We start from the raw sequence: 16,548 nt of genomic DNA, 5'->3' as shown, positions 1-16,548 counted from the left end.
AATGGAAAAATAATTATAATGTAACTAATTAAATGTTTGTTCAAACTTCCAAACAAGCTACAGAACTATTGTAGTTTGCTATGGTACCATAATTTACTCATCTACATTGGCAGGGGCATGATAGGTTGTATAGAAAAGAACAAAGAAACAAACTTTATCCTCTTTCCAGAAAGGCTGCAATTCTCTTGGCAACACAATATGCAGTAGATTCTATACTTATCATGGGATTCAAACTTGCTTCACACACAAATAGACCTTCTTCCCAACTCATCCCATTTACATCCACTATACCTTCTTTTTCACTGATCTCCATCCTGCAACTCCTTTTGCTAGAATAATAGCTGCAACTCCTCCCCACAACCAGACCCAACAATTACCACATCACACTTTATTCCAAGGACATTGTTTTCAGAATCCATAGAAACTTCAAGACCTTTCTCAGCAAGAGACTTAGGTCGGCTCCAATCACTCTCATTCACCCTTCTCATCACACTGCACACAAAGGAATATTCCATTACTCACATAATTAGTATCAGAGAGGGAAGAAATATGATGATGAATGGATGTCCGAATTTTGAGATTCGTTGAAGGCTTAACGGATGTCTCATATCCGTTGCTTTCGCGTTTCTCTTCTTCATTTAACATAGAAGAGAGTCGCATATCGAATCACCAACCTGTATCGGAGACAACAACAAAGGAAGCATCAAACTCCATAACCCTACGAACCCATCATGAATCAAGCAGTAGCACGAACCCACCACCAACAAAACACCAGCATGCAAGCAAATGAGAAGATAAACCTTGACAGAAATGAGAAATTGGGGAAAGAGAAAGAGGAGAATAGGAGGAAGAGAGAAAGTAAGAGTGTGAGGTGAGGGTGAGTAAAAAATTAGGGTGTCAAGAAAAAGTTAAAAAAAGTAAGAGTGTTGCTCCCTACACCTCTCAATTGACATTTTTGTCCTTCATTTAATAAAATAATAATTTTTCAACCATTAACTATCCTTAATTTTGTATTTTAATTCCTGTATGCACCTCTTCTTATTAACAAAATTAAATTTAATATACTAAAATAGTATTTCATACATATATTTTTTAAACAAATTTAATATTAAAATTAAATATAAAAAATACTAAATAATATATAATATCTAAAATACAAATTCTAAATTTAAAACAAATCAAATAAAAATTTAATTAAATATAACAAAAGTAAAAAAAAAAGAAAAGCAATAAAAAAAACCCTAAATCACAATTCCAACTCCCAATAGTAGCTCAACTGCGGAGTAGCTCCAAGTGGAAGACAGCTCGAAGTGCGGAGAAGGAGAAGACGAAGACGAACCGCAGCTCCACGTGTGGCGAAGACGAACCGCAACCCTCTCAACTGCACTTCCCTGCATGCCACCTATATGTTCGATCTCTGCCGACACCCTAGCGACAGGGGTTGAATCCGCATCTCCATCAACGCCCTATTCTCCTCCTCCAACCCCACCGCCTCTCTCCGGCACCCCGCCCTCATAACCTGTTCCAAAAAAATCTCACTTTTAACAAAACATTTTAATTGCCTTCAAAATGCCACAGAAAAAACACTGCAACAAGTTAACGGCGGAGTAGTAGTTTTCTATATGTCTGACTCGATAACCATAAAAAGAAATGGTCAAAAATGAGGGAGGAGGGGAGGAAGGGAGAAGCTCCAGCAGAAAGAGAAAAGAGGTATATGGTTTCAGAGATGAAATGTGGCAAAGAGGAGATGAGAAGAGAAAGGAGTGGAGGATTTTTACAATTATTATTTTATTAAATGAAGAAGGACAAAACTGTAAATTAGGAAGTGTAGGACGAAAAGGTGAGTTGCGGGAAGCACCGCTCAAAAAGTAAAAGATAAAAGTAAAAGAGAGTATTTTTGGAATTAAAAAAAGTTGGGAATGTTGACGGCGAGTAATACTCCTAAAAAGGAATTTAAACGTAAAAAAATAAAATTAAAAAAAGAGTAAGTTTTTTTTTCGAGAAACCACTAGTAAAAAAATGGGATTAGGAAGCGCAATATACGCTTCGGTTTAAGCGAACCCGAAGCGTATAATAATGCGGTGGCAGAGTCGTAATAATAACTTAAATATATGCCTCGGTTGTTCCATAACCGGTGCCTAAAGCACGCTACTAACTCGGTTCTACGTAAAACCGAGGCATAAAACTCTGCCCAAACCTGCTCCGCTGACAGCTGTTGGGTCTGATAAGAGCAACAAACTCAGTTCCCTAGCAACCGATGCCTAAAAGACACTACTAACTCGGTTTTAGGCGAAACCGAGGCATAACTCCTACCACCTAACACACGGTTCTGACACTAACTCTTCATTTTCACTTCTCTCTGCCCGTGACTCCCATTCTTCTTCTCTTCTTCGTGCTCACTCCCCCTCGTGCTCTCACTCCCCTCGTGCTCTCACTCTTCTCTGTCCGTGCCTCCGCCGCTGCCTCCGCTGCCTTCGTCGTTGTTGCTGCCTCCGCCGCTCTAGATCCACCGCTCCAGATCGCCATCGCCAAGCCGCTCCAGATCGGCGAGCCTCCGTCGTTGCTGCCTGCCTCTGCCGCTTTCGATCCACCTCTCCAGATCGCCGCTGCCTCCGCCTCTCCAGATCGGCGAGCCTCCGTCGTTGCTGCCTGCCTCCGCCGCTCTCCATCCACCGCTCCAGATCGCCGCTGCCTCCGCCTCTCCAGATCGGCGAGCCCTCCGTCGTTGCTGCCTGCCTCTGCCGCTCTCGATCCACCGCTCCAGATCGCCGCTGCCTCCGCCTCTCTAGATCGGCGAGCCTCCGTCTACTCTTGTTCTTCTGCTTTTGAGGCCAGGCCAGTGAAGACTCACAGTCACAAGCACTTTGGGTTTCTGAAATTGTAAAATGTTAGGTCTGTTTTGATCTGGGATTGGGATTGGGATTGGGGTTGGGATTGGGATTTTCCGATTGTGTGAAAAACATTGACTTGCTGAAACAGTTTCTTGTTGCTGAAAAAATTTTTGCTGAAACAATTTCTGGTTTCTGAAACCATTTCTGGTTGCCTACTGTAAACAGGTTGCAGGTTGCATCTGAAAAAAAAAAAATAGGATACTGCCTCGGTTATATAAGAACCAAGGCATATTTCGTATGCTTTTTATCTCAGTCCATGACCTGAGGCATAAAATCGGTCCTTTTTACCTCGCTCACATATGCTTCAGTTGCAAAACCGATGTGAATAATAAAATATAACCTGTGCCTTTTCTTGTTAATGTACTAGTGAACGTTGTAATCGTTTTTGCTATAAAGACATACGTTGGGTTCACCAAAAATATTTCCCAACCGTTATTTATTACAGCTTTTTATTTTTCAAAAAATAGTATTAGTAAATATAATATTTTTTAAAATACAACGAATTTACCCGGCTTATCTTAAATTCAGTTATATTGTAGTGGTTTCATGGATTTAGTTGTAGTTTTAGAATTGACCTAAAAGTCACCTATAACTATAAAAATAAATAAATAATGTTACAATTTAGAGCACATATTTTAACATTCAACTTTACTCCTATAAATATAAAAATCTATAAATTAATATTTTTCTTATTCATTTATTGTATAATATATTTATAAACCGTCCACTGTTGTTTATTTTTTCTTTTATAGAGACACAGTAATTATCTGTTTTTTCTTAATTTAAATATTGCGTAATAATATTAAAAAGCCTCGTTTTGCGACTCAATAAAAATTATTTAGGAAAATGAATTGAACTTAGTATACTTTAGTTTTTACTTCTTTGTTGTTGCTATCTTATACCCCAATTTTCTGTAATGCTTGAAACTGTTATTTTGATGAAAACGATTATTATATAAACAAGAGAACAATGGAAAATAAAACGGTGTCGTGGTGTAGTTGGTTATCACGTCAGTCTAACACACTGAAGGTCTCCGGTTCGAGTCCGGGCGACGCCATTCATTTACTTTTTTTTCTTTGATTTAAATAATTTAGAAATAAGAAGAAAAAAAAAAGAAATATATATTTAGAATATTAACTGTTACAAAATGAGTATTATCGAAGTATCCACAATTTTATAAAACATGTCATTTCTTTATTCGTTTTCACAAGTTTGTTTTTAAAAATTGAATTTTACTATTAAGAAATGGAAAAAAATTAATTATATAGTGAGAGTTATGTACTTTTAAATAAAATTTAACCATATAATAGAATAATTACGATTAATAATAATACATATCAGTTTTAACATTTAAAGAGCGTACCACTATGGTCGAACGGCCGTACAAGAACCACAACTTAGCTGTACAATATAAGCGGAATTTGACCGAGCGGTTTACAAAACCAACACCGAGCGGTCATACAAAACTTAGAGAAAAGGCGAACGAACGACTACCTAACCAAAATAACTAGCTCCTAGCCGAACGTCCTACTGTTCGGTTTTCACCTCTACTTCAACTAAGTTCTCTTCTAGAGTTTTCTAGAGAGAAGGGAGAGTTTTCTAGAAAGAAGAAGGAGAAAATGAAAGATCAGATTTTTGGAAGAAGAATGGTGCATGCAGAGAGAGTGGGAAGGAGGTTTCAGAAAAATCATTTTTCTTCCCACGTAAAACGAGCGTCCGCTCTTCTACTGACACCTGCATCCCACTGTCTGATTTCAGATCCTCGTTTCTTGACACCTGGCGTCCGCGCAGAGGGTTTTGGGTGCGTTTTAAATGACTGACAGAAGGGTTTAGGTGCGTATTTACGAGGTCTGACAGTTAATATATTATATATCAAATTAATTTTTTAAAATGGAAAAAAATTAGTTAAATAAAATTTTTAAAAATTGTTCACATAGAGTTATACTATTAAGAAGTGTGAACATCATAATTAACTTTTTTTACGTGAACATCACAATTAAATTTTAATTATTGTGATGTTCATATTCAAAAAATAGTGAGAGTTATATACTGATAAGAGGTTGGTTTTAAAATATGTTTTATATAAATCTAATCATATATTGAAGATATGTCTTAATTCTAGGGACATTTTTATCCATTTTTGCTTTCAAAAATCAACTTGTACAATATATTTTCAGGAATAAATTACTTTATAATAAAGAATATTAACTGAAAAATCTAGCCGTTTGGTGTCGTGGTGTAGTTGGTTATCACGTCAGTCTAACACACTGAAGGTCTCCGGTAAAATATACTGATTGATCGTAGCTACTCTATGTTTAAGGAATTTTATATCAAAATAAATAAAATTATAACAAAAATAATAAATTCCAACACAATGTAGTAATTATCATAAAATTTGAAATTAAAATATTAAGGATTAACGTTGTTAGTTTTAAAAAATGACATTGTCGAAGAAATATGCAAAAATAGATTAGAACAGATATTGTTGTTCACTTGAACAAATTTGTGGAAAGAGAAGGGAGAATATTTGCGAGATGCAATGGTTTTGTGAAAAATCGATATTATCTTTTAGCTATCATTCAAAACGAGGTCGTGGAGGTTGAAGATAGTGAATTTGGACCAATGAAGCTCAAGAAAACAAAAAACTCAATCCATATTCGATTCTAGGAGAGATGATGTAGAAAATCATGAAGAAACCGGTTCCAACACATACGTATTCGACTCTAAACAGGTGTATTCGATTCCAACGTAACTTATATTCACAAAACATTAAATTTTAAACATAATTATCTCACTTTATTTAAATATATTTTTTTTTCATTTCAAAAAATCACTTTTATTTCTTTTTCTCCTTATAATAATTTTTATAATTATATATATTATTAAAAATTATCATTTTATATTACTTTTACGACTAAGGACATTTTGATAATTTTAATTTCTATCAATTAAATAATTATTTTTATCCGTCACATTGGTTAAATCTTACACTAATTTTTACCAGTTTTATTTTCAAATTCATTCTCACTCACTTTCAAATCCTTTGAGAAAAAAAAATTAACTTTTCAAATAAATCCACTCTCACTTCTCCAAATTCATCCTTCAATGTGAACACAACCTAGAGAGTTTGTAATTCTTAAACTCCAATACAAAATTAAAATATCACTTGCTAAACTTTAATATATTTTGGTCTCCAAATTTTAAAAATTAATAGATATAATTATTTTAATATAATAACACCAATTATTTTATGTATTAAATGACATTCCATTTTAATACTTAGGATGAAATATGTCCATTGTAAAGAGCTTATCCACTAACTTAAAATACTGTTTATTATAAAATAAAATTAATATAATTAAATTACAAAGAATATATATATATATATATATATATATATATATATATATATATATATATATATATATATATTTAAGAATTACAAACATATTTAATGTAAATATTAACAATATAATGTAAAGATTAATTCACTATAATCTTTTTGGTGATTTTAGATTTTCTAGCTGTTCTAAAAGTCCAGTTTAATGTGAACAATCTAAGAATATAGTTTTATTACATAAATAAAAACCTATATAAAAAATACCTATGAAAGTGGAGTAAGAGTTTACTAATGATGTGTTCACATGAACAAATTGTACTGTTCATGTGGATTTGCAAGCGATGAAATGCAGGGTATTTTGTGTTCGTTTGAGAAGAAAAGCAATGAATCAAGAAGACAGATTTGCGGGATTGTCATCTTTCTGATCACACGCAAAAGGGAGGAGATTTGGAGGGATGATTAGTAAAAAGTCAAATGTGCCTGTGATGTATTATAAAATTCCATCTGTGTATACAAGTGTAATATACGTAATGAAGCAAAAGAAGATGATGAACAATGCATTGACCAAGGCGTATTCGGTTCCAATAGCGTGGTATTCGGTTTCACTCCTGTGAAGATTCACAAAAACGATGTATTCAGTTCGCATGGAGTGATATTGGGTTCCAGGCCTGAGATTACTCTCACGAAGGAGATGTATTCAGTTACCATGGAGTGGTATTCGGTTCTCACTATGCGTTGTATTCAGTTATATGACCCATCTTGATCATGGCTTCACCAAAATCACGAAAAAAATGCAACATTATTGTCGTTGTAGATTCTGACCAAAGGGTCTTGAGAGCCACCATCGAAGAGCACTTAATCTAAGATGAGAAGGCCACGGCCAACCACCAGCTTGGAGAAGTATTTGTTGTCGAAACGAATGGGAGTGAGGGAGTCCAGAGGAGACAAGTTGGTGTCCTTACCGGAGGAAGGGCAAATGCTTCTTCTTGACGCGACGAAGCTGATGTCGATGTTGGTTCTGTTGTAGATGTGAGCTCTGAAAAGCTAGCACTGTGCTTGGCCTATGTTGTGGCCGCCGGAGAGCATGGTGAGGTCACGCGTGCTCAAGCCTTTGACGACGAAGGCGCTGGTGTAGGGAGGTTTAACACACACACACACATGCACATAGATCTCCACACTAGTAAGATATTGTCCGCTTTGGGATAAGCCCTCACGGATTTGCTTTTGGTACCACTCCAAAAGGCCTCTTACCAATGAAGGTATCTTATGTGTATATAAACTCTTGTCCATCTCTTATTTTATAAGATGTGTATATATTTATTTTATTTTTTTCATGTTTATGAACTCTGTCTATCAAGAAGACTTATACAAAATTATATAATGTTAATTTTTTTGTAATTTGTTTATCATAACGAAATATGTATACGTGAATTTAGAAGACTTTTTTTATCTCATGTAATATACTAACTTTCTTTAATTATTTCTTTACTTAAAAATATTCAATTTAACTTCGATAACAAATAAAATCATACCACTTCGATAACAAATAAAATCATACCGCTTCGTGAAATAATATTACAAAAATAGTACAATTAAAAATAATTTCATTTTACTAAAATAAATTTTTTGTACAATATTAAAATTAATTTTAATAATTAATGTTAATTTTTTACTCTTTATAAACTTTTTTACAATTAAATATAACATTAACAATTTTCATTTTATATTACATTAATAACTAAGAGACATTTTAATAATCTTCCATTTCTACCAATTAAACAATTTTCTTTTATCTTTTACATCAATGAAATCCTACACTATTTCCAACTCCACTCTTATCTACCTCCAAACCCACTCAACTAAACAACAATTAATTCACCCTTAAATTCCCTCAAATCCATCCACTCGCTCTTCCTCAATTCCTCTACTCCAAGTGAATACACCCTAAGAGAGAAAACTCAAATTGTAATATCATTTCAGTGAAATCCTTTTTGTTATAAATATAAATATAAGTTTATTAACTTTTCAAGTCAACTGTATCACATTTATGTGTAGTTCCCTTTTGTTTTTTCTTCACCTTCCAATCACAAGGTATCACATTATTGTGAAAAAATTGTCAAAAAAAGTTGTTAAAAAGACATTTTTCTTTTGAAAAACAGAAATGAAGAATTTAACCAATGCTGTGTCATGGTGAAATTGGTTACGTGATTAGTCTAACCTACTCAAGGCCTCTTGTATGAGTCCACATAATTTGATCTATCACTCTGAGGATGACATGATAAAAAAACACAATGTTGATCTTTTTCTTCACGGAGATCATTGTTCACATCACACATAATTGATCTCAAATGTTACAAGTTACTTGTTCATGAAGCAGTTTCTCTGATAAATAAAAACTTGTTCATGGAGCAGGATCAAGGATGAAAAAAAGTGTCTCAGAAAGAAGTATAGCTACACTCTTGCAAGGTGTCACTAATGGTGGTATCAGTGTCACTGTTACTGGAGCCTTTCCCATTGCATTGTATGAAAGGAGCACTTGCTGGAACTGACATGGAAAGATTTGTACTTGGAATTGCAGAACCCTCTTTCTGCACGTCGGTTGTGGCTTGAGAGTTCGGCAACCGTGCAATGGTAACGGCAGAACAAGTAGTTGTGGTGGTTTTAGCTGCTGCTGCTATTTCATGGTTTGCAAAACGCTTTTTAGCACCTCTGTGCATGTGTGTGGCACAGTACTTCTGACCAGGAAGAACAGCACTCTTGCATTGCCACTTCTTGCCGTCCGTTCTCCGACACCTGTCTGGTGCAGATTCTATGTTGGTTTTGTCAATCAGGTGAGATGGGTTGTTACCAAAAACTGAAAATGGCAGCCAAAAAAAACCAACAATGTTCTATCAGTTTTCACATGAAAGGTTTGTCCTTGTATGTTACGAATATAACATTAACACATTAAAGATGCACAACATTGTATTTCTGTTGTTTTTCAGAGATGTAATTCCTGAAGTAGTTCAGCAAATAAGTCAGGAAATTGCTGAATTTTAATATGGATAAGGAGGAAGTTACAAAATGATTATTATGAGAAATAAGAACAATATATAGATCGTTAGATCATATTTGAATGTTTGAGATGAAAGGATAAATACACATAGTAGCCATAAATGTTAAAGCTTGACAAGATCTATATTTATAATTCTCACATTCTTATAATAGAACTGTTCTAGTAATTCATATCCCTTGGATAGGGATTGGAAGGAGTAACGATTTTCCACCACAGTCAAGGCTTTTAGCAGGGGCAAACTAACTTTTCTTTTCTTGCATCAATTTAATATGGGTTAAATATGTGTTACACGACTTCCATAGAGTGAAGGAACGAAATTTAATTTAAGGACGAAAAACACTTTTTTATAATAGTTTGAGGACGAAAAACATTTTTTTATAATAATTTAAGAACAAAAAACAATTTTTTATAATAGTTTGAAGATGAAAAACATATTTGACTCATTTAATAATATATGTGAATGTCATTCACATGCTGTTAACATTCATGCTGCTATTGTAACTTCTGACAGTAAACAGTACTTGCCCTTATTCTTAAAATGGAATGCTGATATCTACAAATCTGTTAATGAATCTTTTTCATAGAGTGAAGGAACGAAATTTAGTTTATGGACGAAAAACATCTTTTTATAATATTCTGAGGAGAAAAAACAATTTTTTTATAATAGTTTAAGAATGAAAAACAATTTTTTATAATAGTTTGAGAACAAAAAACATATTTAATTCATTTAATAATAAATGTGAATGCAATCATTCACATGCTGTTTACATTCATGCTACTATTGTAACTTCTGACAGTAAACAGTACTCGCCCTTATTCTTAAAATGGAATGCTGATATCTACAAATCTGTTAATCTTTTGCATATCAATAACTAATGTCTCGTTTACATCTTTTCCCAACAAGAGATTCAAACTAGAGGAGTCAGCTTCTTTGGATTTGTATCTTAACATGATGAACACCAATATTCTCAATAAAATGCCACAAGGGCACGCAAAAATAAGTGCATTTTGTGGAACACACCTAATTCAAAAAAAGGACCTCTATCTATGAGGGTGTCTTATGTGCATGTAAAGTTAGAAGTAAGTTTTGGAGAAGTCCATCTAGATTCTTGACTAATTGAACACACAATTATTAGTACACTTATCGATTATGTCAACAACATGAGATTCTGAAATTTGAATCAGGCCCCACAGAAAAAGCATTACAGTAAAGAGGACAGAACATACTTGATATGATGCTATATTGCTATTGATTCTGTTTTGTGATAGTAGGGATTGGTAGGACCATGGGAGAGAGACTATTAAGAAACATTTGAGGTACATGAGGCCTAATGATCAAGTGAAACATGACATGACAGAGTCATGTCACTGACCCCACTCCATGCAACATGTTTGATTGGCTTAGAGTTTGTTGTTCTGCAGAGTGGGGATGTGTCTGTTATCCTATAGTCCTACAAAATATAGTGAAAAACACAAATTATTGCAACCAACTACATCAAAATTACCTTGAAGAACACTTGTTGGGGAGAAGCTTATTCCAGTAGAGATGTTATTAGAATCACCAACAATGCTTCCTTTCCCATCACTTCTATTGCCTGTGTTGTTACTGACACAACTCTTGGACTGGTTATCTTTCTTGCACATCTTTAGGCAACTTTTGTCATCCGAAGCAACAGATGCCACACTGCCGAGTGTTACTGCCGCCTTAGGAGCACTGGCAGAGGCAAGGCCGGAGCCAGGGGATGCCGCAAAGGTGGAAGAAAACACCATGAAGGACCTGTTCATAGAAGAGCAATTGTCAATGCTGAGGCTCCTTGATGGAGTACTGGAAGGTGTGTCACTAGGTTGCATGGCCATGATAAGGTTTGGATTTGAAATTTCAAATAGTGTCTCTGAAGCTGATTTGGTAGGTGACTTGCTACAAGGTTTTGGTGCCAAAGGAGTGTTAACTTGAGATGTTTCCACAGGCTTTCTTGAACGATTTCGACCTCTATGCATGTGCCTTTCACAGTACTTTTGACCAGGCACTACACTCTTACTGCATCTCCATTTCTTTCCATCTGTTCTTCTACACCTATGAGGTTCTGGAACCATCCTACTCCCTTGATCAAAACCAAGGAAACTGTATTCTGTAACCAAAACCAATGCACAAAACATACAAAACAAACTCATCATTACCTTACAAGTACATGAACAAACATACCCAAAAAGCATAAAAAGTTTTGAAACTAAGCCTACCTTTGAACATATAAAAATCCCAATGGATTCCTATACTAAGTAAATCCACTACCAAGAGCATTTTGTCTAAATCTTGGCACCAAACAAAAAAAAAAAAAGCCAACAATTAACTCCAAAGAAACAGGGAGTCTCTGTATAGTAATTCATTCCAAAATCAGAATGTGATTCATCCTATAATAAACACAACACCACATGATAGTTTTTTTAAAGGATACAACTTTATTATAAATATGTAATATACAGAGAAGGTATGATCACTTGATCAAAGGCTATTTATTACAAACCTGACATGTTGCTTGGGAATTGGACACGGTGATGAGGAGGAGGAAGTTTATAAGCTAAGTGGTTGAAGATGAAAACCTGGTGGTGAAGCTCACGCCTCTGAGCTTCAGTGATCACATGGTTTATTTCTGGTGGCGCAGAATGAGAAGCATCAACCCCAAGATGAAGTTCAACACTGTTGAAAGAGTTCTCTTTCTCTTCCTTGACCATAACTGTATCTCCCGATGATTTAATAAACTAATACATCCGACTCATTTTGATCTTGTTGGTCTCCATTTCAGACCCAGTTTTCTAGAAAAAAAAAACAATAATAAAATCCCTCTCCAATATTTCCATGGGGACCCATTCCTCTCAATAGTTATCATTCTTCATCCCATCCAACACAGATGGAGGGTACCGGCACTCAATCATGTAGAACCCACAACATTCTTTCATCAAACTTTCAAACTCAATCAAAATTTTCTTCCCTACTGTAAGACCTCGGAAATAATAGCAACAAAATCAAATCCAATTATAGACCCTATGACAACGAAATTTATTTTCTGAATCTTCATCCCTGCGTCATTTGGAGCGTCTAACCATCCAATTCTCTTCACTTATTTTCCATTCCTTAATTCCAATTCAACAAAAAGCAGAACTTCTTCTTCACTTTCTCTATAGTTTTATCATCAATAGATTCACCTTTAGAACAAAAAAGTTTAGTCTCTATATTGCATATAGTTTACCTTCAACTTTCATCTTCATTGACTCCATTTCCTTCATTTTTCACCTGCACAAAATTACCCACACAGAAATAAATTTCATAACCCCAAAACCACTATTCATCACAGCTTCACATCTCTCCCATGAACATATAGACCCCCTCTATTCAACTTTATTTGTGATTTTTAATTCAACACCAACATAAACACTCTCAACCCCAAACATAATCATATATTAATCAACCAGAAACCCAATAGAATCGTATAATTGAAATAGAGAAGAACAACTTTTGTTTAGAAATTGGAACCAATAGGAAAGAAAAGTAGCAGTTGCACACGGTGGCCACCAGCAGCGGTGAAGTCAACTTCAGTCCTAGCAGAAACGTGACTAGCAACGCAGAGGCGATTTTCTACCAGCCCTAAAGATGACGAAGGTCCTGGTCACCGTGACTGTGGGTTTTAGCATAAATGAGAACCTTGGTTTCCGGAGATAAGAACAACTAGGAGCAATAGGTCTGAAATGGAGAGGAGGAAGAAGAATCTGAAGTTGTGATTTGAGGATGAAGAAGGAAGCCTCTTGATTCTCAAGAGGACGTGTCGCCAGCTATGTCCACTGTTGCCGCGAAGTATCAACGGCGGCGAGGAGAAAGAAGGGGCAAGGCCATGGTTGGGCGAGGAAGGAGAAACGGTGAAGTAGAGGATGCAGTGATGCTGTGATGAAAATGAAATGGGGAAGAAAACCTCTTTCAAGCATGGAGAAGAAGTTAAGGAAAAAGTTTTCCTTTTTGTACGTGATAAAGTTGGATGACATATTTGCCCTTGTACTCTAGTTTCATTTCAACTAGTTTTCTACCTATTCACATTGAAATTGATCAGAAACACTGAGTAGCTTACGTACAAGGAGCATTCTTAACTACATAATTTCAGGTTTCAGGTTGGGAGTGACAGTTAGTTCGGGGAGAAAAACTATTAAGAAAGTAAGAAAAACTTATTAAATTTGTTTCATGTGATTTGATTAAGATTAAATTAGATATTAATTGTTTTATGAATGGTAATATATGTATTTGTTTGTGATCTTTTTAACTCAAATGTTATTTACGATGAGAATGTAAATTATGTAAATGAAATTCAATCATGTATATGTAATAAATGTTGTGATTGATATAAGTTATGAGAACAAATTTTTATAAGTTTTTTCGTGATCTGAGGAGAATGAATGACATAAAAATTATATTAATTTGTTCATTTTTGTGCAGAAATATCATTAATGGAACAAGTTATATAAAGTAGAAGTGGGGAGAGTGTAATTATCATGATTTTATTGAACTTTTATACTTATGCATAAAATGAGATTTAGACTGTGAGAATTAAATGAGGTTCCATAGCTTGTCCAATGGCGATCTTCTTCCGTGGTCCACCTCCTACCCCTGAAAAAAAAGACACAAACTTGAGAACAAAAGTAAGAAAAAGAAAACAAAAAAGAAGAATAAAAAAAGGTGACAATGAAGAACATGTGATGATGGGGAAAAGTAAAGAGAGTGGAAGAGAAACCAGAAGTGTTGTGTGAAGAGGGAACAATCCTAAAAGGCTTAGCTTCCATTGTCACATTCACATGAGGTCTTTTTTCTCCTTTTTCTTTAGAGGGTCTGTCTCTGATAGTGATGATCAAGAGGGAAAAAAGCTTCTTTTTTTTCTTACTTTTTCAGTGTGAATTAGAAAATGTTAAAAAAGGATTTGGAAAGGGTAACTTGGGCAGGGAAGAACTTCTGTACTTGGCTCCATTTACTTCAATTGTAAGTGGGAAGAAAGAGAGCAGAGAGAGAAAAAGATGTGTCAGAAGTTTCTGACAAACACCTGTTGCAAGACTTTGCAGCAGTCACTTTCACACAAACAAAATAATCCTTACGTTATGACATACTGTTCAACGTTGTTGGGCTCGTGAACACTTATTTTTTCAGATGTGTTATTATTTCATAACCCTATGTTATGTATCATTAACCAAAAACAAAATTAACAATTGATGTTAAAAAATAGAGTTTAAATCTAAAACAAACTTCTTTTAAAACATAGACATATTCTGAGTATGAGTATGATTAGATGATTTGTTAATATAAACTTTAATATTATATAAAGAAATTAATATAGGTTTAATTCATTTCTTCGAAATTAGTTTTTAAGAAAAAAATTATTTTTATTTATATATGTAGAACCCTGGAAAATTAATCATGATAAACACCTTGTCAAATCAATATTTATGAAGGGAAANAGGTGAATTTATAAATTGAATTTCTAGAGTTGATTAAGGGTTAAAATTCACTTTAGTAAGATTTAAGAAATATTTTCATAATGTTAATTAGGTTGAGTTGATTGAAAATATAGCTTAATAATCTTTTATGACATTTAACTTCAAACGTACATCATGAATTTTATTAAAGCCAAAGAGTGTCAAAATAGCATTTATTGTAAAAATATACATATACTTACTACAAACAGGTGCAGAACATGGGAACGAGTCAGTTTTGAGTTGTCTTCAAGCATGAGTTCCAACACAGAATCCAACACGTCCTTGCATGCCTTGTCTTCATTTTCTAATGCCCTTAAACGCAATCTTTCTTCTATGAGTCCATCAAAAATCGCAATTAACTTTCCAAAGTAACCATTCATTCTTCTCCTAACACCCTGTGGATCAAGCATGCGAAAGATTGGAAAAAAGTCAACAACATTAGGCCTTCCAGTTTCTTCCATGATGCCCGAAATGATGTCCTTGAACTCTTGAGACTTGTCAGAAGCGTAATGAGCTAAATCCATTGAGAAGAAAGTGTTTGATATGGAATTAAGCACAGTTGTGAAGGAAGCCTCACCAATATCCAAGGCTTCACCTTTCTCACATTTTTCCTTGACATAATTCATCAACTCTTTCACCTTACTTTGGCGAATAGCTTCTGTAGAATCAAGCTGCTTAGAATAGAACACTTTGGTAACACAAGCCCTCCTAAGGATCCTCCATTCTTCTGAAGGTGGAAGCCATGCAACGGAATTTGAGTGATGGTCAAGAGCTCGAACAGCATCTGGGATTGTCCTGTTGGAAAAGATTTGATCTTTTGTTTGCAGTACTTCTCTGGCAAGATGTGGAGAGGAAATGACTATGGTGGTAATGCTACCAAGCTTGAGACTCATTATAGGACCATAAATTTGGGAAAGCTCGGCAAGTTTTATGTGTGGCAGGTTTCGAAGCTCCAAGATGTTTCCTATGATGGGAAAAGGGTAAGGCCCTGGAGGGTACTTTGAGGTTTTCATCGGTTTGAAGGTTGAGATGAGTACATGAATGGTTACACACAGTATGGTGATTAGAAGAAGAAGTGGAAGAAGGTACATGAATGGTTACACACAGTATGGATGAAAGAATCAATGTTCTTCATTATAGAGCATATAACAAATGAAAAAAAAAAATCAGAAAATAGAATCCGAAAATCATTACAGAGTATCAAAGTTCAGATACATCAGAACATCAGAAAATCATACTTCAGATACATTACAGAGCTGGAAAAAAAATCAAAGAAACCACGGACACACAAGCGGCAAGCGGGAAGCGGCTCCCGACAGCAAGCGGCTCCCGACGGCAAGCGGCTCCCGACGGCAAGCGGCTCCCGACGGCAAGCAGCAAGCGGGTGCTAGGCCAGCGACTCCACCAAGCGGTCCACGAATAGCACCATCTGAGAAACAAAAAGAAAAGGGAGAGAAAGGGGATCGCGATCTGGATCTGGAAGCCGCACTCGAAGCCGTTGCACACGACGAGGTGGTGGTGGCTCCCGATGGCGGCGAGGCGAAAGGTGGTGTGGAGAAGGAAGAAGAAATCTATCGATGCGTGGTCGCGACCTCCATGGAGTTTGGACGAGAACGAAGGCGTTGTGGTGGCGGCTTGCGGGTTTGCGCGTGGTGGTCGGCGGCGTGGTTGAACGGTAGTGGTTGCGGCGACCGTAATGGCTGGTGATGGTGGCGGTTTGATGATGGGGTTTGGTGGAGAGAAGAAATCGTGACGGA

The 16,548-nt window shown here is 35.5% G+C and overlaps 1 protein-coding gene, 1 long non-coding RNA gene, 1 other non-coding gene and 1 pseudogene across 4 annotated transcripts; 1 reads left to right on the top strand and 3 right to left on the bottom strand.

Moving 5' to 3' along the window:
- Positions 1-2: 2 nt before the first annotated feature.
- Positions 3-866, bottom strand: LOC148191146 (uncharacterized). The gene is made up of 2 exons (XR_015782853.1): positions 675-866; positions 3-492 (listed from the first exon to the last, which is right to left on the bottom strand). It is a non-coding gene; the product is annotated as an uncharacterized LOC148191146 (long non-coding RNA).
- Positions 867-3,874: 3,008 nt separating this feature from the next.
- TRNAV-AAC (transfer RNA valine (anticodon AAC)) lies at positions 3,875-3,948 on the top strand. The gene has a single exon. It is a non-coding gene; the product is annotated as a tRNA-Val (tRNA).
- A 4,554-nt stretch (positions 3,949-8,502) lies between these two features.
- On the bottom strand, positions 8,503-13,312 carry LOC124820377 (growth-regulating factor 9-like). Of its 2 annotated transcripts, none has more exons than XM_047292050.2 (4): positions 12,796-13,312; positions 11,809-12,575; positions 10,792-11,415; positions 8,503-9,085 (listed from the first exon to the last, which is right to left on the bottom strand). In XM_047292050.2, the coding sequence occupies exons 2-4, from the start codon at positions 12,014-12,016 to the stop codon at positions 8,667-8,669; spliced, it is 1,251 nt and encodes a 416-aa protein (XP_047148006.1). In that variant the 5' UTR covers positions 12,017-12,575; positions 12,796-13,312; the 3' UTR covers positions 8,503-8,666. The 2 variants fall into 2 exon arrangements, with proteins under 2 accessions (XP_047148006.1, XP_087957740.1); XM_088101614.1 differs by having other exon boundaries at positions 12,816-13,312.
- Positions 13,313-14,923: 1,611 nt separating this feature from the next.
- Positions 14,924-15,903, bottom strand: LOC148191144 (inactive cytochrome P450 76AD1 pseudogene; annotated as a pseudogene).
- Positions 15,904-16,548: the final 645 nt, after the last annotated feature.

This window comes from Vigna umbellata, chromosome 11, assembly GCF_029865625.1.
Source record: "Vigna umbellata cultivar VRB3 chromosome 11, Vumbellata_1.0, whole genome shotgun sequence".
Taxonomy (NCBI): domain Eukaryota; kingdom Viridiplantae; phylum Streptophyta; class Magnoliopsida; order Fabales; family Fabaceae; genus Vigna; species Vigna umbellata.
This window is presented reverse-complemented; position numbering and strand designations above follow the sequence as displayed.

What these genes read in the sequence shown, in the direction of transcription:
- LOC124820377 (XM_047292050.2), bottom strand. Translation starts at nt 12,016, where the DNA reads ATGGTCAAGGAAGAGAAAGAGAACTCTTTCAACAGTGTTGAACTTCAT. An exon ending in ATTCCCAAGCAACATGTCAG is followed by an intron (nt 11,416 to 11,808) that starts GTTTGTAATAAA and finishes TTTTGGTTACAG; the next exon opens with AATACAGTTTCCTTGGTTTT. An exon ending in CCCAACAAGTGTTCTTCAAG is followed by an intron (nt 9,086 to 10,791) that starts GTAATTTTGATG and finishes TGCCATTTTCAG; the next exon opens with TTTTTGGTAACAACCCATCT.